This window comes from Gorilla gorilla, chromosome 15 (genome assembly GCF_029281585.2).
Source record: "Gorilla gorilla gorilla isolate KB3781 chromosome 15, NHGRI_mGorGor1-v2.1_pri, whole genome shotgun sequence".
Lineage (NCBI taxonomy): Eukaryota > Metazoa > Chordata > Mammalia > Primates > Hominidae > Gorilla > Gorilla gorilla.
The window spans coordinates 81,950,258-81,969,599 of NC_073239.2; the positions used below are offsets into that span (position 1 = coordinate 81,950,258).

The window sequence follows — 19,342 nt, forward strand, 5'->3', positions numbered from 1 at the left end:
AAGCCGAGTTGGGCAGATCACTTTAGGAGTTCGAGACTGGCTTGACCAACATGGTGAAACCCTGTCTCTACTAAAAATGCAAAAATTAGCCAGGCGTGGTGGCTTGTACCTGTAATCCCAGGTACTCAGGAGGCTGAGACAGGAGAATGACTTGAACCTGGGAGGCGGAGGTTGCAGTCAGCTGAGATCGCACCACTGCACTCCAGCCTGGGCGACAGAGCAAGATAGCATCTCAACAACAACAACAAAAAGGTGCTAATGCTGGAGGTGGTATAGCAAAATTTTAAATTTTGCTGGTAGCTATATAAAGTCTTTGTTTTCATTTTTAGTTTATTTATATATTTATTTTTGACAGCTCCTGCAGAGCAGGGCTACTCCACAGGGATTGTGCTGAGAGTAGTCTATAAATTCTTAAAGCAGTTTATCAGTATCTATTAAAAGCCTTAACAGTGTTTATTCCCTTTAACCGAATAATTCCACCGTGGTCAGTCTATTTAAAGAAAATAATCTTAAGCATACATAATATTGACAAAGATTTAGTGCAGCATTCCTCATAATGGCAAGGAACTGGAAACAACCTTGGAAATAAGTAAAAGAAGATAGAGTGAAGTCCCATCATATATGTATGTATCTTCTACAACAAAGTTCACTGTGCTTACAGGTGAGGAAAAGAAAGGAAGGGAATTAAAATAGTGCAAGTGTATCAAAGCCTGTGGCCTGCAGCCAGCCTGAGATGGGAGACTGGATGCTTCTCCTTAGGTCGGACTTAGTTTCCTGTGTCTCTTAATGGGTGTTTCAGGGCTGAGTGTGACTCAGGGTTGAAGACGAGAGCTTTTGTCCCTGGCCTCTAAATGTCAGCTGGCCACTGTCCCTCACCTAGTGTTCAACCTTGGAAACCCTTTTCCTCTGTGTCTCTTTTTAAAGAAATTTAATAAATTCTTATTGTCTGTTTGAAATATTCAACAATTTAGGCTGGGTGCGGTGGCCCACGCCTGTATTCCCAGCACTTTGGGAGGCCAAAAGAGGGTGGGTCACCTGAGGTCAGGAGTTCGAGAGCAGCCTGACCAACATAGTGAAACCATGTCTCTACTAAAAATACAAAAATTAGCCAGGCATGGTGGTGCATGCCTGTAATCCCAGCTACTCGGGAGGCTGAGGCAGGACAATCACTTGAACCCAGGAGGCGGAGGTTGCAGTGAGCCGAGATCGTGCCATTGCACTCCAACCTGGGCAACAAAGTGAGACTCCGTCTCAAAAAAAAAAAAAAAGGAAATATTCAACAGTTTAATATTTTGCTTCAATCTCTTTATAGACTGTATCATAAACTTTTCATTTTTATTTTTAGAAATCTTTTCCCGTTTTTCTTTTTTGCTATTTTCTCCAAAATGTGAAAGGTTATTGATACCATAAACTTTTATAATTTTCACCATAGAAATATTTTTTTTTTTTGAGATGGAGTCTCGCTCTGTCGCCCAGGCTGGAGTGCAGTGGTGTGATCTCAGCTCACTGCAAACTCCGCCTCCTGGGTTCACGCCATTCTCCTGCCTCAGCCTCCCGAGTAGCTGGGACTACAGGCGCCCACCACCATGCCCGGCTAATTTTTTTGTATTTTTAGTAGAGACAGGGTTTCACCGTGTTAGCCAGGATGGTCTTGATCTCCTGACCTCGTGATCAACCCCCCTCAGCCTCCCAAAGTGCTGGGATTACAGGCATAAGCCATCGTGCCCGGCCCACCATAGAAATTTATATACTCACATATATATAAGATTTTTAGCTCAGTTCTTTTTATGATACATTTACCTTATATGTCCACTTAATGAAATACTATATGGCTATTCACAGTGATGGCTATGCAGATTATGTAGTAGAATAGAAAAGTTTATGCCTATAGTGGTAAGTGAAAAACATAAGCTACACAGTTATAATAACTAGGTAGAAAAATGCATAGAACCAAAAAGACTGGAAGAAAGAACAATTAGCTTTCAGGTGCCATTTACCAATTGTTGGGCATCTTTTTTTTAAAATGATTTATTGTCAGGCATCTTTTAGCCCAGGTATCAAAGTATAAAATTGACCAAGGACTTAATGTATATCCTATATGTATATATATTTTTAATCGATTTCTACACAGATGTTTCTGCACACTTGTCTGTGATTTGTCCCTCCTTCCCACTTGATAACTGTGTGGCCCACAGAATTCTTTGACCATAGTGATTGAACTTCAGAGTGAAGAAGTCCAGTTGCTTGTCAGTACCTTAGTAGTATTACCAGAATACCCAGTTTTTGCTAGGGTATCATATGATGCAGGAGGGCAGTTACTAGTAATGTTTCTTAGGTAAATTCTTTGAGCTGAGAGACAAGTTAGAGAATTCCCTTTGGAGATCAATTAAATTTAGGCTTAGAAAAGTAGAAGAAACAGACTTTATTACCCATTAAGAGTTCTCTGAGCTAATCAGTCTGGTTAACAAGTTATAGAGATATGCTAGAGGGAATGTCTCTTGAAGTCCAGGGTAGAGTTATGGACCAAGTTGGGAGCAGCTACTGAGGTCAGTCTGGGAAGGTAAGCTAAACAGCTAGGCTGGTTCACTGCCTGCCAGAGATGTGGTTGAGGATCACCATCCACGTTAACAGGGTGCATTTCAAGAAAGTGAAAGTGCCACTTTGAACTGCTGCTCTTTGACACATGTCAAAGTTCAGGAGAAGGGACATGTTGTGCGTAGGACATGGGGAAGATAGCAGTTGTACCAAGAATGAATGGAAGAGGAAGGGGAGCAGGAAACCTTGACTATTCCCCCAGGTGAGAAAGCGGAATTAGGTCATTGATACTTGGCTGGATCTGCCGGGCCCTTACTGACCCTTTGCCCTTCAACAGGTGACCCTGCCCTTAGCATGAGCCACTGGATGTTCCATCAGCAGGCCCTGCAGGAGTACATCCTGATGTGCTGCCAGTGCCCTGCGGGGGGGCTTCTGGATAAACCTGGCAAGTGAGTGTTTTCTCTCTGGGGAGGGAAGGGAGAGGGGAGGAGAGAGCAGAGGGGCGTGCACCTCAGGCCTACTCAGAGCCAGATCTCAAGAGCAGAGATGTCACCTTCAGCACCTGCATAGTGCTAGGTTGTATGGGAAAAAGCACCCAGTTGGGAGCACCCCTTGAGGCCATTGATCCTGGCACCTCCAGCTGCCCGTCTTGTCCCCCAGCTTGCATGCAACCCCCTCCCCCAGACAGGGAAACAGATTGCTGGGTAGATAACTCTTCTTCCTTTTTTTTTAAAACAAAACAAAACAAAACAAAACAAAACAAAACAAACTGATCTAAATAGAATAGGATACAGGATTTTAAAACCCCTCAGTGTTGTAAACAGAGACTGTAATCATGACAACTATTATAGAGTGGATTAAATGATTAAGCTCAAATCTGAGATGGCTTATGTGTTATAAAAAGAAAAAGGGAAATAAAATAAGTCCTCTCACCTTTGTTACCCACCCTCTGTCTCCCCCCACCCCAGCACACGTCCTGCTGCTCTTGGCATCCAGGGGAAGGCCTGGTCCCGCAATTTATCAGGAGGAATGTGGCCCATTTCTAGATATTTAGGTATTTTTCTAGAGAAGTGTATCAGTTTATCATTAGTACTGTCCCTGGAGAGCCCTTTCCAGAAGACAGCTGGAAAGACTGACTGTAAAATTACAGTTTCCTTTAATAGTTTAAGGTAAAAAAGAAAGAAAAGAAAAAAAATACAGTTCCCACTGCTGGGCAGGGCTGGAGGATGGGGCATTTATTTTATTGTATTTTACTTTTTTGAGACAGGGTCTCACTCTGTCACCCAGGCTGGAGTGCAGTGTCACAATCATGGCTCACTGCAGCCTTCACCTCTTGGGCTCAAGTGATCCTCCTGCTTCAGCCTCCCAAGTAACTGGAATTACAGGCATTGGCCACCACACCTAGCTAATTTTTAATTTTTTGTAGAGACGGGGTCTCCCATGTTGCCCAAGTTGGTTTTGAACTCCTGGCCTCAAACCGTTCTCTTGCCTCAGCCTCCTGCGTGCTGGGATTATGGGTGTGAGCCACTGTGCTCAGCCAGTGGGGCTTTAAATAACACTGCTGGGAAAACCATGCCTCCTCTAGCCACATGGAGGATGCGGGGGACGTGTGATTGCACCAGTGGTCTCTGAATTGGTGTGGCTGCATTTGTAGATGTGTGCGGAGCAGAGGAGCGCCTGCTCAGAGCTGCCTGTCCTTACAGGTCGCGTGATTTCTACCACACCTGCTACTGCCTGAGCGGCCTGTCCATAGCCCAGCACTTCGGCAGCGGAGCCATGTTGCATGATGTGGTCCTGGGTGTGCCCGAAAACGCTCTGGTAAGGCGGGTGCAGGGCTTCACACCCCTTCTCCACAGGGACCTCGCGGACAGAAGGCTTTCCAAGCGAGCAGAACTGGCTCTGCGTTTCCTGTGTGGACAGGCGGAAGCTTGTGGTCCCTTTGCCCTTCAAGCTGTGCAGCCGTTAGTGAGGATGTGACCGCAGAGGAGACGCACCTCTGGGCAAGCTCAGGGTTCCAGATGGGGCGGTCTGATCTGTCACAGAGTTGTTGTGCCTTTATCCCAGGGCTGAGGACCTAGCCCACTGCTGGTATTAGCTTCCCCTAGAGGAGGCCACAGTTACGTGTCACTCTGAGGCTGTGAGTCCCAGCAGGCTCATGATAGCACTGCAGCCATGTGGCACTGGCTGTACAGCCTGCCGCATCTCCCCCAGAGGCTCAGCTTATAGATGCCATCTCTTCAGAGAATGAGATCCCCAGAACGCTCTGCCTCAGCGCCTTGTTCATATTCTTTGTAGTACTTTACTCAGTTGGTGGTGTGTTGTTTAATGTGTGTTTGTCTGCTTTCCTTAAAAAACAATAGCCCTGTGAGGGCAGGATGCTCACTGCTGCAGCCAGCTGAGGACAACCTGGAGGTGCTCTGAGCCTAGACGTGAGCCTGGACATGAATCCAATGGAGACTGTCCCCAGTGATCAAATCACAGGGCCCATGCAGACTGTCATGAATTTGTGTGTGCAGTTCCCTACTCTTACTAAGCTCTGCTTCCACCAGTGTAAACATGGCCTGCTGCTACCATCTAGGTCACTGCCTTATTTTCTCATCTGTGTCGTTTTAACCTTCCTTTTTTGTTTAAAAAAATTTTTTTTTTTAATTTTTAATTTTTTTTGTGAGACAAAGTCTCACTCTGTCACCCAGGCTGGAGGGCAGTGGCATGATCTTGGCTCACTGCAACCTCCGCCTCCCAGGTTCAAGCAATTCTCGTGCCTCAGCCTTCTGAGTAGCTGGGATTACAGGCATGCACCACCACACCCAGCTAATTTTTGTATTTTTAGTAGAGACAGGGTTTCCCCATGTTGGCCAGGCTGGTCTCAAACTCCTCAAGTGATATGCCCGCCTCGGCCTCCCAAGGTGCCAGGATTACATGTGTGAGCCACCACGCCTGGCCCCATCTTTGTTTCTTTTAATTGGGAAACATTTCAAATGGAAGAAACACAAATGGCCAATAGATAGTTGAAAAGATGCTCAACCTCGTTCTTAATCAGAAAAACAACCACCCAGCTTTTCCAGGCCCTAATTATTTCCCCCTATTTGCCTCTTATGTAGCCCTCTTCCAATTTTTTCCTCCCTCCTTCTCCAGAGGTAACCCTGTCCCAAATTTGACATGTATCATGCCTGTGGATGTTTTTGTGCTATTGCTACATACATATGTATCTATAAGCAATATAGTTTTTTATAAGCAATATAACAGTTGCTTGCATGTTTTCAAACTTTTTGTAATGGTACCTACTGTACCAGTCATTCTGCATTGCTTTTTCCACTTACCATTGTATTTTTGAGGTTTATCTGTGTTCACATGTGTTGCTCCAGTTTATTCATTTTAACTATTATATGATACTCCCTTGTATAAATGTACCCCGGTGTATTTCTCTGTTCTCCTGCTAGTTAATCAATGTTTTGCTATTACAGTGTTGCAGTAAATGTTGTGGTATCTGTCTCATTGGGTTCACATGTTAGAATGTCTCCAGGAGGGGATCTGCTGGGTTGAAGGGGACACATATTGTCATCTTTGATAGATAGCTCTGTAACTGCTCCCCAGCGTGGTTGTGTAAGATGAATTGATCCATAGTCAGACCTTTTCCTCTTTGCCAATTTGATGGGTGTGAAATGGTATTTGTTTGATTTTGTGTTTTCCTGATTACTGGTGAGGTTGAGAATATTTTCAAATGTTTGTTGGCCATTTGTGTTGTGTTCTGCGAATTGTCTGCCAGTTCATATTCTGTGCTCATTTTCTTACTGATGGGTAACTTCAGTTGTTTTCCCTTAAATATTTGTAGTTCTCTGTATATTTTTAATCTAATCTTCTGTCAGTTACATGTGTGTAGTGAATATCTTCCAGCTTGTGACTTGTCTTTTCATTTTGTGACTCTGATTTGCGTTGCTATAAGAGAATACCTGAGACTAGGTAATGTATAAAGACAAGAGGTTTATTTAGCTCATGGTTCTATAGACTGAGAAATTCAAGGGCATGGCTCTGGCTTCTGGCAAGGGTTGTGCTGCATTATAACATGTGGAAATCAAAGGGGAAGCCAACCCATGCAAAGAGAGGAGAGCCTGAGAGCATCCTGGCTTTATAACAGCCTACCCTTGCAGGAACTAATCCATTCCCTCAAGGACTAATCCAGACTCCCCAGAGCAAGAGTGAGAGCTCACGCACTACTGCAAGAACAGCACCAAGGCACTCCTGAGGGATCCACCCCTCAAACCCAAACACATTCCACAAACCCCACCTCTCAACATAGCCACCTTGGGGATCAGATTTCAACATTAATTTTTGTGGCGACGAAAAAACCACATCCAAACCATAGCATTTTGTTTTTAGTGTTTTTTTGTTAAATAGAAGATTTTAGGCCAGATATGGTGGTTCGCACCTGTGAACCTAGCACTTTGGGACGCTGAGGTGGGAGAATCGCTTGAGCCTAGGTAGTCAAGGCTGCAGTGAGCTCTGTTTGCTCCAGTCTGGGAGACGGAGTGAGACCCTGCCCCCAGCACCCCTTCCCCACAAAAATATTTTAATATTTTAATTTTGAAGTGGTCAAATCTATTTGTCTTTTCTGTCATTCAGGGGTTTGTTTTTGGGGGAGGGTAGGTGAGGATTAACTTAAGGAATCTCTACCATTTTTTGAGGGAAGCAGACAAAAGGAGGCACGCATTAAACAAATACATCCCAAATTGTGATGCGTGCTATGAAGGGAATGAACAAGGCAATGCAGCAAGTCATTAAGTGTAACTTCTTCTAAATAGTCTAAAGCTTGCTTTTTTAATCTAGATTTTTAATTCTCTTGGATTTGGTTTCTGTGTATGGTGAGGCTTGGATATAATGTTATCTTTTTTCCATATGGATAACCAGTTGACCAGCACCATTTACTGAAGTCTACAACCTTTCCTGCTGATGTGTATCTCATGTGTACCACACCCTCAACTTTCCATACATGAAGGGGCCCTGTTTCTGGACTCTCTATTTTGTTCCTTTGGTCTGTTTGCCTATCTGCACTCTTTTAAGCAAGTCTGAAAACAGGTAGGCAAGTCCTGTCTGCCTTGTTGTTTTTCTTCGAAATTGCCTTGGCTATTCTTTGCCTTTTGCTTTTTCCTGTGAATTGTAGGATCAGCCTGTCAAGTTCTAATGGGATTTTTATTGGAATTGCACTACATTTTAGATTAATAGGAGAGAACCAACTTGTTTTTTTTTTCTTCCTGTCTTCCCAGGAGTACAAAGAGAACTGACTTCTTTTCAATATTTAGGCTTCCATTTATGAACATAATTTTTCTTTTCTTTAATGTCTTTCAGTGGTTTTTTGATAATTTTTTCCATAAAGGACTAGCATTTTTTTTTTCGGTTAGAGTTATGTCTAATTTACAGTTTTTATGTCTCTTGTGACTGGAATCTTTTTTTATTTTCAGTTTTGTAACTGTTTGTTACTAGTGTATAGAAATGCTAATAATATTTATAAATCTTGTGTCCAGCCACCTTGTTGAACTCTCTTAATAGTTTTAAGTTTGTCTAAGTTAGTTTCCATTTTATTTTTCTTGCCTTGTATTGTTGGGTAAGATCCCCACATAGTGCTGACTAAAGGTAGTAGAGGGCATTCCTGTCTTGCTCCTGATTGTAATGGGAAGGCTTTTTATAATCTGATCATTAAGCATGATGTTTACTGTAGGGTTGTGATAGTTACATTATATCAAGTTAGTGATATTCACTTTTATTCCTGATTTGCTAGGTTGTTTTTGTTAGTTTCAATCATAAGGTAGTGTTAAATTTTATTGAATGCTTTCTCCGCATCTGATTTTTCTTCTTTGATATGTTTCATTAATATTCTGATGTTAAGCCTTATATTCCCAGGATAAGCCCTTCTTGGTCATAGTAGAGACAGTGTGTCTGTGTCTGTGTGTTTTGTTCAGTATACTGCTGGATTCAGTTTGCCAGTATGTTTGCCTAGTACTTTTATTTAGGATTTTTTTGCATGTGCATTCATAAGAAAGATTGATCTAAAATTTTATTGTATTGTCCTTTTCCAGTGTTTCAGGATAATATCACAGCCTCATAAAATTAAATGGGTAGCTTCCTGCACCTCTTACCTTTTTTCTTTTTCTTTTCTTTTTCAGAGACATGATCTCACTCTGTCACTCATGCTGGAGTGCAGTGCTGTGATCATAGCTCACTGCAGCCTGGAACTCCTGGGCTCAAGCTATCCTCCTGCCTTAGCCTCCCAAGTAGCAGGGACTACAGGTGCACACCACCAGAACCTGCTAATTTTTAAATTTTTTGTAGAGACAGGGTTTTGCTATGTTGCCTAGTCTGGTCTTGAACTCTTGGCCTCAAGCTATCCTACCTCAGCCACCCAAAGTGCTGGGATTATAGGTGTGAGCCATTGTACCTGGCCCCCGCACTGGCCCCTTTTTTTTTTTCAGTCCTTAAAAGGTTTGTATAGATCAGAGATTATCTGTTTCTTTGTAGGTTTGATACTACTTGCCTGAGAAACCATCTAGGTCTAGTATCTTTTAAGGTATGTGGGGGTGGCAGAATAAGCAATTGTTGTTACTAATTTCTTCATGTAGGCCTTTAAAAATTCCTTAAGTCAATTTTGGCAGTTTTCCTGGTTTTTAAAAACTATTGTTTTATCTGAATTTTTGTATGTTTCAGCATGAGGTTGCTCATAGTATTCTCTCAAAATTTTTTAAATCTCATCTGCAGTTGTGTCCCCTTCTTCATTATCCCACAGTGGGAGAATCCTGAATATTGGCCTAGGATTATGCCGTGTCAAATCTAAAGTTTCTTTTGGGTTTCTGTGATGTACTAGAATAACATCTATTTAATTTAAATTTCATATTTAAATTTTGTTTATATATTTAAATATGATCTGACAGCCTTACTACATATTAGGGTTGTGGTCCTTTTTTCTTTTCCTTTTTTTTTTTTTTTTTTTTGAGACAGAGTCTCGCTCTGTTGCCCAGGTTAGAGTGCAGTGGCACAATCTTGGCTCACTGCAACCTCCGCCTCCCGGGTTCAAGCAGTTCTCCTGCTTCAGCCTCCCAACTAGCTGGGATTACAGACACCCGCCATCATGCCTGGCTAATTTTTGTATTTTTGTAGAGGCAGGGTTTCACCATCTTGGCCAGGCTGGTCTTGAACTCCTGACCTCAGGTGATCCATCCACCTCGGCCTCCCAAAATGCTAGGATTACAGGCATGAGCCACCGCATCCGGCCCCCTTTTTCTTGATTATAAATGTAAATACATGTTTATTGTTTTAATAATTGGGATACATAAAATATAGAAAATAAAATGAAAAACAATCATATCACTATTAATATTTTGGTATGGGTACGATTTTTGCCATTTATATATATCACAGGTACAAATACACTTTTTAAAAAGTTTGAGACCAGGTGTGGTGGCTCACACCTGTAACCCCAGCACTTTGGGAGGCCGAGGCGGGTGGATCACCTGAGGTCAGGAGTTCGAGACCAGCCGGACCAAAATGGTGAAACCCTGTCTCTACTAAAAATACAAAAATTACCCAGGCGTGGTGGCTCACACCTGTAATCCCAGCTACTCAAGAGGCTGAGGCAGGAGAATCGCTTGAACACAGGAGGCAGAGGTTGCAGTGAGCTAAGATCGTGTCATTGCACTCCAGCCTGGGCAACAGAGCAAGACTCTCTCAAAAAAAAAAACAGTTTGAGATAGTATTGTACATACTGTTTTCTCACATAATATGTTGTATTTGCCTATATCATTAAATATTTAAATGCGTGTTTATAATGGCTGTATATTAATCTGTGTCCCATGTACTAGATAGTTTTAGCAAATACACCATTTTTGAACCTTTGGGCTTTGTGTGATAAATCTTTGTGTGTATCTCTGATTCCTTACACTAAATTCTTAGAAGTGCCTTTCATGGAGCAAAGGATGTGTTATGTTTTCAAGGACCACCGGGGTGATTAACTGGCACCTCTTCTTCTCTTTGCAGCAGCCCACTCACCCAGTGTACAACATTGGACCAGACAAGGTGATCCAGGCCACTACATACTTTCTGCAGAAGCCAGTCCCAGGTTTTGAGGAGCTTAAGGATGAGACATCGGCAGAGCCTGCAACCGACTAGAGGACCTGGGTCCTGGCAGCTCTTTGCTCACCCATCTCCCCAGTCAGACAAGGTTTATACGTTTCAATACATACTGCATTCTGTGCTACACAAGCCTTAGCCTCAGTGGAGCTGTGGTTCTCTTGGTACTTTCTTGTCAAACAAAACCAATGGCTCTGGGTTTGGAGAACACAGTGGCTGGTTTTAAAAATTCTTTCCACACCTGTCAAACCAAAAATCTATCAGCCCACGCGGTGTGGTTGGTGAACAGTGCACACCAGGAGGAAGCAGTCCCTCCTCACCAGCTCTCCAGCCAGGACGATCACACAGAGATGAATGGCATCTGAGTATTACGGCATCCAGAGCCACTGCTGACTCCCACTTGCACGCCACCATTCAGTCACCAGACTGGGTGCCCTCCGATGGGCGGAATAAGTCTGCTTCATGCCAAGGCTGGGCTTTGGGTCCCACCAAGATGAGTTCTCTGTTAAGACTGTGGTGGGGTTGCACCAGGAGGTGCCTCTGCCTCTCGACTTGCACCCTGGTCATTTGCAAGGGAAAAGAGCTGGAAGTGGGGAGAGAAAGATCTCCTTCAGTTGGGAGTCCTTCCACTTCAACACTGGAGAACTGAGCCTTGCATCTCTCCAGGGTCCAAGGCCACGCTTGGTGCACAGGCAAGACTTGCTTCAGCCCCAGGTGTGGTGACTTAGACCTAGGAAACCAATTATGAGTGGAAAGTGAACCTCTAGTTCAACTGTGCCAGAGGAAACAGCCCTCCAGTGCCCACCTCCCTCACTCCTCCCTATCATGTACCGTGAAAACCCCCTCTGATGGCCTCAAGGCAGTGCCTGCAGGCCGAGGCCCTTCTGGGGGTTTCTGTCTTTCTTCCACCAGACTCCAAGCCCACTCTCCTCCAAGACTGTGTTGTCTTTTCTCCCCCAGAGTATTAACACTACTAAGTCTTTCACCTTAATTTATGACTCAGGATTTATTCACGTCCTGCCCACTCTAGGCTCACAGGAATAAAATCAAGTGCTAGACACACTGGCTGCTACTAAGGCACTAGCCTCTGTAGCTGGTGGTGGCAGCGTGGGGTGCCGCCCAGCGTGCTGGGTCCTGGCAGTGCCTCTGCTGTGCTGCACATTGAGCCCTTTCTCGGTCAGTGGAGTATCAAGTTGGGCCATCTGTCTACTGACCTGGCCTTCATGTAAGCAGCTGTGGGCTACAGGCAGACAGGAGCTCAGAGATGCAGCATGAGGCGCTTAGAAAAACCTGGCCATTTGCTGCCTCTAATTCCCTTTTGCTTTGACATATTGGGCTATGTATTACCTCCTTGAAATAATAAAATAATAACATTTTCTATGATGTCTCTTATTTGTGATCTGTACCAAGAAAATGCCCAATGGTAGGAGCTACTAAAGGTTGCTCAGGGATCGTCAGTCTCCTGTGTGCAGGATTCCAGACTGTTCGTATCGGTGGTGACAAAGGAATGACCGAGTTCCATCCTCACATGCTGTCTCCTCCAGTAGAGGAAGCCGTGGGCCTAACAGAGAGTGGGAAGAGTTGTTTTCCAAGCTCCCTGGGGTAATTCGGTATGCTGTGTCCCAGCCCTCCACACACTGCACTTCATGGTCTGTCTCCGACAGACAGCAAGGACTGAGCCTAGTAGCCCCAGAGCAGGCTGACTTAGCAAGGGTGGGTGGATGTCTGGCCAGAGGCAGGGGCTGTCACAGGGACAGGCTGGAACTCTGTGGCCACTTGGCTTTCCCTTCCTCTGGCGAGAGACCCTCTCCCATGGGAGGCCAAGAATATGGATATCCTGTGGCCTGACCCTCTTGGAGGGGAGAGAAGATGGGTGTCCTTAGAGGACACCCAAATCCATGTAAATAAGCCAAATGCACATCCAGGAATGTAATTCCTGCCGCCTGTGCTATTTTTGCCCTGTTAACAAAGGTTCGCACTGCAAGGCAACATATTGAAATGCATCCTTTCCATCACTATAACAAAAGGCAAAATCCTCTCAGCACTAGGAGCCTCAAGGTATTGTGAGATTAATTGCAGTAATAATTAGTGTGGTTAATAGAAGGGATTGCTTCAGTCTGAACTGGCTTTTTACCAAGAAGGAGGGATCTGAGTTGGGCCCCAAAGGGTAGGTAAAGTTAGTCTGGGTAGAGAAGAGAAAGGGTTATTTCAGGAGAGTTTACACTGGCATATCCATGAGACATCCTTTTCCAGAGGGTTTCCTGACAGCCCTCAAGGTGAGTCCTAGAGATTTGTCTATTCACTCATTTGAGATAGGATCTTGCTCAAATGCACCCAGGCTGGAGTGCAGTGGCACAATCATGGCTCACTGCAGCCTCGACCTCCTGGGCTCAGAAGATCTTCCTGCCTTAGCCTCCCAAGTAGCTAGGACCACAGGTGCACACCACCACAGCTAGCTACTTTTTGTATTTTTTATAGAAATGGGGTTTCACCATGTTGCCCAAGCTGGTCTCGAGCTCCTGGGTTCAAGCGATCTTCCTGCCTCAGCCTCCCAAAGTGCTGAGATTACGGGTGTGAGCCACCGCACCTTTGGAGAGATTTATTATGTGACTCCTTGAGTAGAAGACATTTATGTAGCATTCAAGGTGGATGACCCCAAATACTTTCTCCCATCAATAAACACAAAACTAATACAGATCTCTGTATCCAGGTGGGCTCCAGTTTCACCCTTAGACCCACCTTGAACACCAGATAAGTTGGGAAGCCTGCCAGACCCTACAGGGAGTGGAGCATAAAGAGAACCTCATGGATAATCAGAGGAAACACCCCTGAGATAATAATACCAGTAAACAATAGTTCCACACTGCTCTCCCTTCTTGGTATTACTGAGCATTCTTCCATATCTTTCATGACTGGGATGCTTTTCATGTAATATTAGTGTCAAGTGACAAATAGTAAGGATTGGACCAAGCATTCTAGTTGCCCACATGCACTGCTTGGTGGCATTTACTGCCTTTGAATAGGAAGGAAAGTATAATATGATTTAAGACACCATTGCAACTGGTAGAAAACTTGACCCAAACTGGCTTTAGAAGCAAAGAGGCCATCTGTTGACTCAAACTGCATAGTCCAGGCATTAGGCTGGTCCTATTAGGTTCCTCACCCTCCCTCCATCTTTCTACATTAGCCTCAATCTCAGGCTCTCCATGGGGTTGTAAAATGGCAGCACCAATAGCTCCAGACCCTACATCCTGTTGGGGTCAGGTTCAGCAGACAGGCACACTTGGTTCCACCCCAGCCTTCCTTCCAGTGAGTATCATTGTGTTTCACTGGCTTTAATCAAACCAAGTGCCTTTCCAAGAAGCAGTCCAATGGCTTGGAGAATACAGTGCACCAACTGGCCAAAGTCTTGGTCACATGCCTCTCCCATGACAGGGAAATGAGGCTTCATTAGAAGCACGTAGTTTTTGGGAACGGGGAAGGAACAAAGCTCCAAATGCAAATTAGGATTGTTGCCAAAGGGGTAAATGGATGCTAGAGAGGCAAATGGCCATTGCTCTCAAACAGTGGATTATTACTGGGATAGAAGCCTGTAGGGACACTGTTGGCATCCATACCACTCCTCCCCACCTGTGGCAGCCAAAAGGTTTGCCAGGGCTTGATGCCCTCCTACCTCCAGGCCCAGGCCCTGACTGGCTAAGCCAATAATTTTCATTTATCTCTCTTTGCCCCAGTAATTTGTTCAGGTTGGGAGTAACTCAGGCTTAAGTCAGTCAGCATGATTTGTCCTTGCCCCAGTGATCAATTCAGAGCACAAGCATGTGACCTAAAATAGTCTAAAGAGAGAGACGTGGACACTGTATGACGGGGAAAAGCAGCTCTTTCCTATTAGGGGATGGTAGAATGTGTGGCCTGGGCCTCCTATAACCATTTTTCTACCTAGAAGGAAACCAGCATGAGAAGCCAGCACACACATATGCTCTGAGACTGAGAAACATGGCCCTGATCACATGGCTCCCGAGGCCCATGTGGCCTCTGGATTTTCAGTTATATGAGCCAATGTAAGTTGGACTTACTATTACCTGCAACTGAAAGCAACCTAATACAGTCATGTCACTTAATGATGAGGATACACCCTGAGAAAAGCAGTCAGGTGATCTCGTCGTTGTGTGAACATCATGGAGTGCGCTTACACAGACCTAGATGGCCTAGCCTACCGCGCACACAGGCTAGATGGGGTAGCCTGTTGCTCCTAGGCTACAAACCTGTGCAGCTTGTCACCGTACTGGATACTGTAGGCGACTGGAACACAGTGGTAAGTATTTGTGAATCTAAACATGGAAAAGGTACAGTAAAAATACAGTATTATGATCTCACGGGACCACTGTCGTACATGCATTCTGTTGTTAACCAAAACATTATGTGGCGCGACTATATACAAAACTCTACCACCAATTAGCCCCAAGACCAAGGCTTTACCTGCTGCTTAAAAAGTGCTGACCACTCTTGCCTCATCTGCCCAAACAATAACCCCTAAGACAGTCCCTCCTGTTCTACCGCCTCTCATTTGATCCTTGACTCACCTTGTAAGGTGGGTGAAGCAGGCGTATTACCTGCCATTTACAACTGGAGAAACAGGTTAGAGAGCTCACGCAAATCACCCAAGGTTTCCCAGCTGTCAGGTGGTGGTGCCTGAGCCCGAGCCCGTATCTGCTGCCTCCAAAGCCCATGCCCTTCCACCACCGCAGGCCTCTGAAGGAAGGTGAGAGGTCTCGGGGAATAGGGGGCACTGGTGAAACATGCTTGGTTTACCTCTAGGCTGGATGACTGAGGCCCTGAATACCAGCTGCCATCTGTCACTAGGTCAGGGATGGTGACAGCAAATAGGGCAGGCCCCTCACCCTTCTAATGAGGTCTCCACTTGCCGCCAAGTGTGTGGCCACACCAGTGCAGTGTGATGCCGTGTGGCTCAGTGAGGCCGTGATGAGTCCGTCTTCCCAGGAGCTGACCTGACAGCAGCCAGCTTTCTCCAACCTGGCCCAGGCACACCTAACAGGTTCCTGCACATCCTCTCACTTTCCTGCAGTAACCCTCCTTGCCTCTGTTTTCCACCAGCTGGGGAACTGGGGCCAGGTGGCCTCACATTCCTCCCTCCCGCTTCTCTGGCACATCCAAGAACAAAACCAGGCAGGGCAGGGACAGGGCGCTCATCATTAGCCCAGCTTAATGGAAACTTTCCCTTGCCCTCTGCTCCCCCTGAGGAAATACAGCGCTTACAAAATAACAATAAGAAAAATGCATGGCCGGGTGTGGTGGCTCACGCCTGTAATCCCAACACTTTGGGAGGCCAAGACAGGCAGATCACCTAAGGTCGGGAGTTCATGACCAGCCTGACCAACATGGAGAAACCCCGTCTCTACTAAAAATACAAAATTAGCCGCGCGTGGTGGTGCATACCTGTAATCCTAGCTATTCGGGAGGCTTAGAGGCTTAGGTAGGAGAATCGCTTGAACCCAGGAGGCAGAGGCTGTGGTGAGCTGAGATTGCACCCTTGCACTCCAGCCTGGGCAACAAGAGTGAAATTCCATCTCAAAAAAAAAAAAAATGTATTTTTTAGGTCGGGTGTGATGGCTCATGACTGTAATCCCAACACTTTGGGAGGCCGAGGCTGGAAGATCACTTGAACTCAGGAGTTTGAGACCAGCCTGAGCGACATAGCCACATTCTGTCTCTACAAAAATTAAAAAAAAAAAAAAAAAAAAATTAGTCGGATGCGGTGGCACACACCTGTGCTCACAGCTAGTTGGGAGGCTAAGATGGGGGGTCACTTGAGCCTGAGAAGTCAAGGCTGCAGTAAGCCATGATTATGCCACTGTACTCCAGCCTGGGTGACACAGCAAGACCATGTCTTAAAAAAAAAAAAAAGCATTTTAAAAAATAAACATTTTGGGATAGTTTGACAGAAAAATTGCAAAGATAGTACACAGAGTTCCCACAGACCCATTAGTCAGTTCTCCCTATTAACATCTTCCACTAATAGGTGGCATTTGCCATAATGAATGAACCAATTTTGATACATTACTAACGCAAGTCCATACCTTATTTGAATTCCCCTAGTTTTTACCTAATGGCCTTTTTCTGTCCCAAGATCCCACCCAGGACACTACATTACACTGAGCTGTCATGTCTCATGTCTCCTTAGACTCCTCTTGGTTTTGACCGTTTCTCATTCTTTCCTTGTTTTTGATGACTTTGACAGTTTTGAAAAGTATGGCCAGGTATTTTGTAGAATATCCCTCAGGTGGGATTTGTTTGATGTTATCCTTATGACTAGATGGGGTTATTTTTTTTTTTTTTTTTTTTTCCAAGAGACAGTGTCTTGCTCTGTCGCCCAGGCTAGAGTACAGTGGATCATGGCTCACTGCAGCCTCAACCTCCTGGGCTCAAGCAATCCTCCTGGTCAGCTTCCTGAGTAGGTGGGACCACAGGCACACACCACCATGTGCAGCTAATTACATTTTTTTTTTTTTTTTTTTTTGGTAGAGGCAGGCTCTTGCTATGTTGCCCAGGCTGGTCTTGAACTGCTAGACTTAAGCAATCATCCTCCCTTGGCCTCCCGAAGTGCTATGATTACAGGCATGAGCCACCGTGCCCAGACCATGCGTAAGTTTTTTGGAGGAAGGCCACAGAGGTAAAGTACCATTCTCATCACACATCAAGGATACATACTATCAACCTGCTTCATCATGTTTATGCTGATGTTACCCTTCATCGCCTGGCTGAGGTAGTTTGTCAGGTTCCTCCATAAGGTTACTTTTTCTCCCTTTCTTGAATGTATCCTTTAGAAGGTAGCTACTATATGCAGTCCACGCTTAAGAAGTGGGGAGATGGCTCACGCGTGTAATCCCAGCACTTTGGCAGGCTGAGGCAGGTGGATCACTTGAGGTCAGGAGTTCGAGACCAGCCTGGCCAACATGATGAAACCCCATAGCAACTAAAAACACAAAAATTAGCCTGGTGTGGTGGCATACACCTGTAATCTCAGCTACTTGAGAAGCTGAGGCAGGAGAATCGCTTGAACCTGGGAGGCGGAGGTTGCAGTGAGCTGAGATTGTGCCACTGCACTCCAACCTGGACGACAGCGTGAGACTCTGTCTCAAAACAACAAACAGAAGTGGGGCGTCATGCTCCATATGTTTGAAGGCAGAGCACCTGCATAAACTACCCGGAATTCTACATGGGAGATGTTTATTCTCAATTTATTCAACCATTTCTTTCACTATGGACTCATTTATTTTATACTTCATATTATGTTCCAATGCTACATTATTTATTTTGTTGCTCAAATTGTTGCAGTTTTGGCCTTTGGGAGCTTTCTCAGTGGGCTCCTTCGTCTCTTTAACAGACCCCACACTTTCTTACTTTCAATAATAGTGCATTTTTATCATCCCTTTTCTTTCAATGAGTACTGCATGTTGATAATTGTTCACACTATGTAATGGGTACATTTGGGTTCAGTATACTATTCTCTCAACCCTTGATCACACAGTCTTTCCGTAAGTATTGCGTGTTGGTTACCCCGAGTGTGAGACTTCATTGCTACCTTCTGTGCCCATGATGGCCTGGGCTGATGGGACAAAGGAGGCAAGGGGAGGCTGGGCCCTCAGCTACCAGACCAGGGCAGGGCTCAATGTCACAGCTCTGTCAAGGGAGAAGGGCTGCAAGGGTGCTGCTCCCAGGTGTGCTGAACGGAGAGGTAGCCAGGTAAGGCAGATGTCGATGGTGATGGTGATGACACAAGTGCTAGGTGTCCATGCTCCTTGCGAGGCTCCATCCCCCTAGCCCCTCTCCTCACTCTCTGGAGCAGTGGCTGCTCTGTGCCTGGATACCAAGGGACCAGTGAAAGTGGTGGAATAGAATGGTGACCCAACCTGGGCAGAGCAGATGGCTCTGGCCCACCCTCCCTTCACCAACAGCCCCCCACCCCCAGCCTCTCTGGACAGCTAGATGGGGAGCCCAAGGCTGGGCTCTTGTGGGCAGGACAGAAGGAGAGCCCATCAAGAGTTTGAGAAGCGATGACCTGGTGGCCCTGCCCCTCCCATAGTGCCAAACCGCTCTGAGGGCCCATCTCCTGAACTCCTCTGGCATTCAGAGCCCAGACATGTGCATTTGTGCTAAATGCCTAACCTCATCTCTAAGCTTCTTCAAGGCAAGGCCCAGCCTTTATAAGCTGCCTAGATTGCCCCAGTAGCCAGCACAGTGCTGGGCTGAGGCTACTTGCTGCTCAAATACCCGAGGGTTGAACTCATGCAGAGGCAACCCCGGAACCGCCTTATCAAGGGCACAGAGATGAAGGTACATCACGAGGCTGGAGTCCACTGGCACACGTACATATGCATGCGGCATTTGTAGAGTACCCACCACAAGCCAAGCACAGTGCTAGGAGTCCAGTAACAAGTGCACAGACCAGCCACCGACTCTGTGGGGGCTCCCAGTTGGAAATACTTGCTCACCACCACTCTCTGCACAGAGGTCCCTGGATGGGAAACATGGTCAAGTTGTTGGAAACAGGGTCCTTCCTCTCCAAAGTCTCCTACAGCCTTGCTGCAGTAGGTATTCGCTGTGGACATGACATTCCTCCTCTTAGCTGGCTGGTCTTGCTGTGGGCTTTTGGCCCAAAGCTGTTGGCCAC

The 19,342-nt window shown here is 45.6% G+C and overlaps 2 protein-coding genes across 3 annotated transcripts in view; one reads left to right on the plus strand and one right to left on the minus strand.

Moving 5' to 3' along the window:
- Positions 1-12,028, plus strand: part of FNTB (farnesyltransferase, CAAX box, subunit beta) — a 75,254-nt gene extending 63,226 nt beyond the window's left edge. Inside the window, exons 10-12 of the mRNA XM_004055304.5 lie at positions 2,873-2,984; positions 4,239-4,353; positions 10,558-12,028. Coding sequence (XP_004055352.1) covers positions 2,873-2,984; positions 4,239-4,353; positions 10,558-10,689 — 359 coding nt within the window. The 3' untranslated portion in view covers positions 10,690-12,028. The remainder of the gene's footprint in view (positions 1-2,872; positions 2,985-4,238; positions 4,354-10,557) is intronic.
- Positions 1-19,342, minus strand: part of MAX (MYC associated factor X) — a 97,919-nt gene that overhangs the window by 45,650 nt on the left and 32,927 nt on the right. The window lies entirely within an intron of this gene.